This window comes from Bipolaris sorokiniana (genome assembly GCF_000338995.1).
Source record: "Bipolaris sorokiniana ND90Pr unplaced genomic scaffold COCSAscaffold_28, whole genome shotgun sequence".
In the NCBI taxonomy this organism is placed as follows: Eukaryota; Fungi; Ascomycota; class Dothideomycetes; order Pleosporales; family Pleosporaceae; genus Bipolaris; species Bipolaris sorokiniana.
The window spans coordinates 1-5,096 of record NW_006911922.1 but is presented as its reverse complement, the minus strand read 5'-3'; the positions used below and the strand labels follow the sequence as shown (position 1 = coordinate 5,096).

Genomic DNA, 5,096 nt, shown 5'->3' with positions numbered 1-5,096 from the left:
CGCAGGAGGGAGATGGTGGCCACATCGTCCGCGCTAACACAGTAACTAACACAGTTCTAAGATCTCAACAGCGCTAGATCTACAGGGAGGCATGGCTTACGGACCCCAGCTGTTAATATCGATAAAATGTCATATGACAAGGCATATGTGACTAACAATACCCACTACATGTTACATAGCCTAAGGTAGCAATGTGTAACGATGAAATGCAGGATAAGGTAGTAGCAGTAAATTGTATGCTGTTGTATGCATACTTGGGAACAAGCAAGCGTGCTTGCTTGCTTGCTTATTACGCTTGGCTTGCACTTGATTGGTGCAGGTTTGTAGAGAGGCGCTTGGCTTGCCTGAATAGGCAAGCAACTAAACGTGATATGCAAGCAAGCAAGCACGCTTGCTTGCTTGCTTGCTTGTTCCCAAGTATGGTTGTATGCTAGAGGATGCCAGCATCTATTTTACATATCTGAGCAAAGTGCGCGTCTCAAAACATGTGATAGCGCTACAGATTATCTCGTATCTGTTCCGCTCACAGCATACTAGTTAAGCCCCACCCGGAGTAAGACACAACTTAAGGCGTGAGAAAGTGGGTCTGGAATACCCTTGTAGAGGCGTTAATGAGCTTATCTGGCCGGTCGCATTAGATAACGTCCGTCCCTATGTACCGAAAAACATGGTGTGCCGAAAATAACCAATTGGATCGCAAGGATCATGGAATTCTCTACGCTCCTTGCTATCCGATTGGTTATTTTCGGCACACCGTGTTTTTCGGCATACAGTGACATACGTTACCTGCGTTTCCCGGCGCTGCAGAGTATTGGGTGAGTATGTCAGCTACAAATTCTCGCATGTGTTTTGTTCAGGCTCTGCCTTTTCCTGCATTTACACGTCCAAAGGCACCCTTGCCAGCCAAATGACTAGTCTTCGCCCCAAATTGACTCGACGGAGAGGTGCATGTGAAGAGTGCCGTCAGAAAAAAGTTCGATGTAAGCTTGTTTTGTGATGACTCTGGTACATGCTAAGGGAAACAGGTGATGGAGCAAATCCATGTTCCTACTGCCAAGTACACAAGCTTTTGTTCTATCCTGATGGTCGTCGTTAACACCATGCCAGCGGAACGAATCTCATTGCGAATACAGTATACGCCGCTCACGACGTCGTCTACAAGAGCAAAACATCCACGGTCCGGACAAGCATGTCACCGCAATGACACAGTCTTACGCAATGAGCGGTAGCACAACGCCTGATCTATCAAACCCAGCTCATATCTCTGAGGTCGCTGTTGGTCAAGATGCCCAAGGCTCAGCAAATCCTCTAGATACGCCATTCAGTGAGGTCTGCTTCTCGCAGTTGGTGTCCGATAGCGTGCACTCATATCTGGATTTTGATTTCACAGATGAAACAACAGCGGTCATCGACCAAGTCCAGACCATAGGTATGTATTAGGACACCCTTTATTTCTATCTATTGGGTCTGGGGAGGCGCATTCCCCATTGTTTTAGTTGAGGCAGTTGTTTTCTTCTCAAACAGAACGAATGACTGACTAGAGAACAGAACTAGATCGGCAAATAGGCAGTTTCCAGAACCAGGTACCGTGTTATGTTTCCAGAAATGGCACGGCCATGCTAGAATGGCTCAACATGGGTCACGGCCAAAACCTGGACCAGCGCAGTGCCGCCCAGGTCGGCAGTTTCGTAGAAGCTGAACAACATGATGACGCCACTAAGTGTACTCTTGCACCCTTCTTAGAGCGAATAGTAGCCGATAAAGCAGAGGTAAACAATCTGTTTCTCATCATCAACCGTTCATTTCTAATCACTATCGCTGCAAAGACAACCCCATTCTTAACCTGTAGAGCGTACAGAATCACTGCTCTTTTCCCAAACGCAGATGACCGGAGCCGTAGACAACAGACAGTGTTAGACAAAGTCAAGGTGCTGCTTTCTTCGGAACATCAGACTTGTCTCTCTACTCTCTTGCGCAAGATTGACTCTGGCAGAGAACATCAGAACCTGGACCTAAATGACCTTCCTATGAGGAAGCTTATTCAGAGTATGTCCAGGTCGCCTGTTATGAGAAGCTTGCTAACGCTTTACAAGGAGCGTTCAAAGAGATAGGAGGGTAAGTCAATTAATCAACAAGTGCACCATGTAGGCTTATGTGTGGGACAGGCCGGGTCTGTTTATCAAAGAACAAGATGTCACGCGTATACAAGAGCGTTTTTTCGATCCAAAAAACCTACCTATAGACGCTAGTGATATGTCATTGCTAACTGTCTCGCTGGCTTGGGGTGCCTTGTTCGAGCCAGAAGTAAGCTCGGGTTCTAGAGCAGCGCTACTAGATGCTGTGCTGGAAACTTCAAAGTTGCTACTTTGCCAGGATAATAGCATCCGTAAGTTCTTAGTAAGTTCTTCCACTCGATGGCCACAGAGGTCTTACTAACCCAATCCAGGCGCTTGTTGCTGTAGTTCGTAGAACTCCTATCATTTACGGCGAAGCACTCGACTAATCTATCAAGCTCTGTCTTGCTGAAAAAACAGGGTCAGACAACATGCCTGCACTTATCCTTGGCAGCATTTCGACTGCGGCATCCTTGAGTCTTCATTCAGAACCTGACTTACGCAAGCTCTGTGCCAACAACGAGCAAGCCATTCAGACTAAACGAGCCATGTGGCTGCTCTACTGCGTTGATAAGTCCTATGCACTAAGGTGGCAGACCTTCTCCGTACGTTCTACATATTTACCATGGGTTGCTCGAGTCAAGACTGATATACGGAAAACAGCTAGTCGGCGATGGTTCTCTTCCAACTACGAACCCACCCGACAATGTACTTGAGGGTAATCTTGCAACTACACCATTTCCAGAATGGTTGTGGATTCGGTCTCAATACTCCAAAATCTGCTCGAACATCCTGCAGCTTCGAGTAGGCACAGAGGAAAATCCATCTGAAGATCATTCCAACAGGGCTACGACACTGTCAACAACGCTCGAAGGATGGCACAGATCAACCGAGATTAACCAGATGATGCTCTCTCTAGATCATAGTGATGCCATGCGCGTTAAGCTCCAGATATCTTATCATTACTACGAGGCTCGGGTTCAGTTACTAAGTATAAGCTCACCGGATCCACATTCATCTTCTTCCACGGGGCCTATGGATTGTAGAGAACTACTCAAACAATCAACACGGGAAACGATCAAATGCTCTAGCACAATGCCATCTGAGTACCTACTTCAGGACTGGTACGTATTGCATAAAATACTCTCTTTTATAATATGCTTGTACTAACTAGTTGCATAATAGCAACCATCTCTTCATCAACAAGCTTGCTCTTTGTTTGCTTGCGTTGGAAATTCTCCTAGAGCCGGACCAGGCCAGTAGAAAGGAGAGTCGAGCTTTCCTTATTATTGTTGCTGGTTTCTTTGCTAGGATCGGTATCCTATTCCCGCAAACTACTCTCTTTGAGGAGGTATCTAACTTAATCGAGATACTCACATATCGTTGAATACATGGTAGCTCCAGAAAAAACAATTTCTGCCTGTTCCAGCTCTCTCTATGTTGTAATCTTGTCTGTGTAATCTTTAAACAACGCCTTTGTGTGTATGGAAGAGTAATGCATAGACATCGAATTCTAATGCATCTTGGATTCTTAATAACTATACTCTGCACGTGGCAGTTTGTATTTGTTAAGTTCATCCGTTATATTTCACACCTATCCTTGAGATTCTCACGTCAGTTGTGACTACTCGGGCCCAACGGCTGCGGAGCACGGGCAATTTCATTGAAATTCTGCTACAGCAGCCGTTGGGCCCGAGTACGTGAATGTGGGTCATGTACGACAAATGTGTTTCACAGTAGTGCTGCAAAATTAAGTATTTGCATTTATACTAGCACTGCTGGACAACGAGTTAGCGAACAACGAGTATGAGAGTTGCCTAATTAGTGGCATGGCGGTGCTAGGGGTAACCGCTGACAGGGCATGGCCGGATCTGCTGACGCACATACCCAAGCAGTCAGCTGTCATCAGCATATTACGCATGCCAGGCATATAAGGAGCGATATATGCAGATTGAAAAGCTAGTTAGTTAGTTAGTATCTGGGTATATAGTGAAGAGATAGCTAGCACGCTTGCGGCTACGTACTGATTTTGAGCTAACTAGTGCAGGACATATGCCGTCGCTTCATGGCGCTGACTAACTAAGTTTGGGGATTTCGCACAAGAGGCGGTTGTGTCACATGGTATTCTAATCACAAAGTTGCAGCGATTGATGCGGATTCACAATGCGCTGTGTGATGGCAAGGTGAAGAACCTTCAAGAAGAACTTGAAAACTCCGGATATAAGAACTGGAATCCACTAGAATGGCCTGACTGGCTTCTCTTAGAGATTGATAGTGATATTCAGATTCGGCATGAGCAGGTTGACGTTGCACATGCAATCATTCTGCCAGAATCGAGGGACAACACGGTGTTGCAGTTAGATATGGGTAAAGGTAAGTCGGAGAATGTTGTAGACACAAAGGGCTCTCTGACAATCAACAATGGGCAAGACATCTTGTATTGTTCCTATGGTAAGGTCCGTCCCTACGTGCCGAAAAACCCTGTGTGCCGAAAACGATCAATCAGATCGCGACGGTTAGAGAGAAGTCCATAATCCTTGCGATCCGATTGGTTGTTTTCGGCACACAGGGTTTTTCGGCACGTAGGGACGGACCTTAATGGCGATGACAAGGCTGCTATGACCGTCCTGCGCTAACTAGTTACACACAATTTATTTACGCCCGGCGGCCGAGCCGAAAGGGCTACTAACACTAATCTAACTTTACACTTCTTATGCTACGTCTCGGTCTCCTTAGCCCATCTATCTTCTTTGGCTCGCTTCTTCGTGTAGCTTGTTATCCAATTTGGAGCCCTTATATGATATCATAGCACGCTTCTTCTCTATCTAACTACTATTATTCCTCATCAGGTGCTCGTGAGTTAGTATTGCTAGTGGCAGACTATCTTAGAGTCGGCTTCTCCAAGAGATTCTCCAAGTGTTCAACGTCCTATCTTCGGCGCTGAAGCGCTGTCTACTGTTGGTTGCACGAGGCTGTAGATGA

The 5,096-nt window shown here is 46.1% G+C and overlaps 1 protein-coding gene across 1 annotated transcript; it reads left to right on the top strand.

The window, feature by feature from the left end:
- Positions 1-879: 879 nt before the first annotated feature.
- COCSADRAFT_185962 (uncharacterized protein) lies at positions 880-3,541 on the top strand. The gene is made up of 10 exons (XM_007707907.1): positions 880-980; positions 1,026-1,057; positions 1,108-1,429; positions 1,549-2,046; positions 2,094-2,115; positions 2,166-2,397; positions 2,447-2,461; positions 2,513-2,719; positions 2,778-3,238; positions 3,300-3,541. Exons 1-10 carry the CDS (start codon positions 908-910, stop codon positions 3,499-3,501), a joined length of 2,064 nt encoding a protein of 687 aa, XP_007706097.1. The 5' UTR covers positions 880-907; the 3' UTR covers positions 3,502-3,541.
- Positions 3,542-5,096: the final 1,555 nt, after the last annotated feature.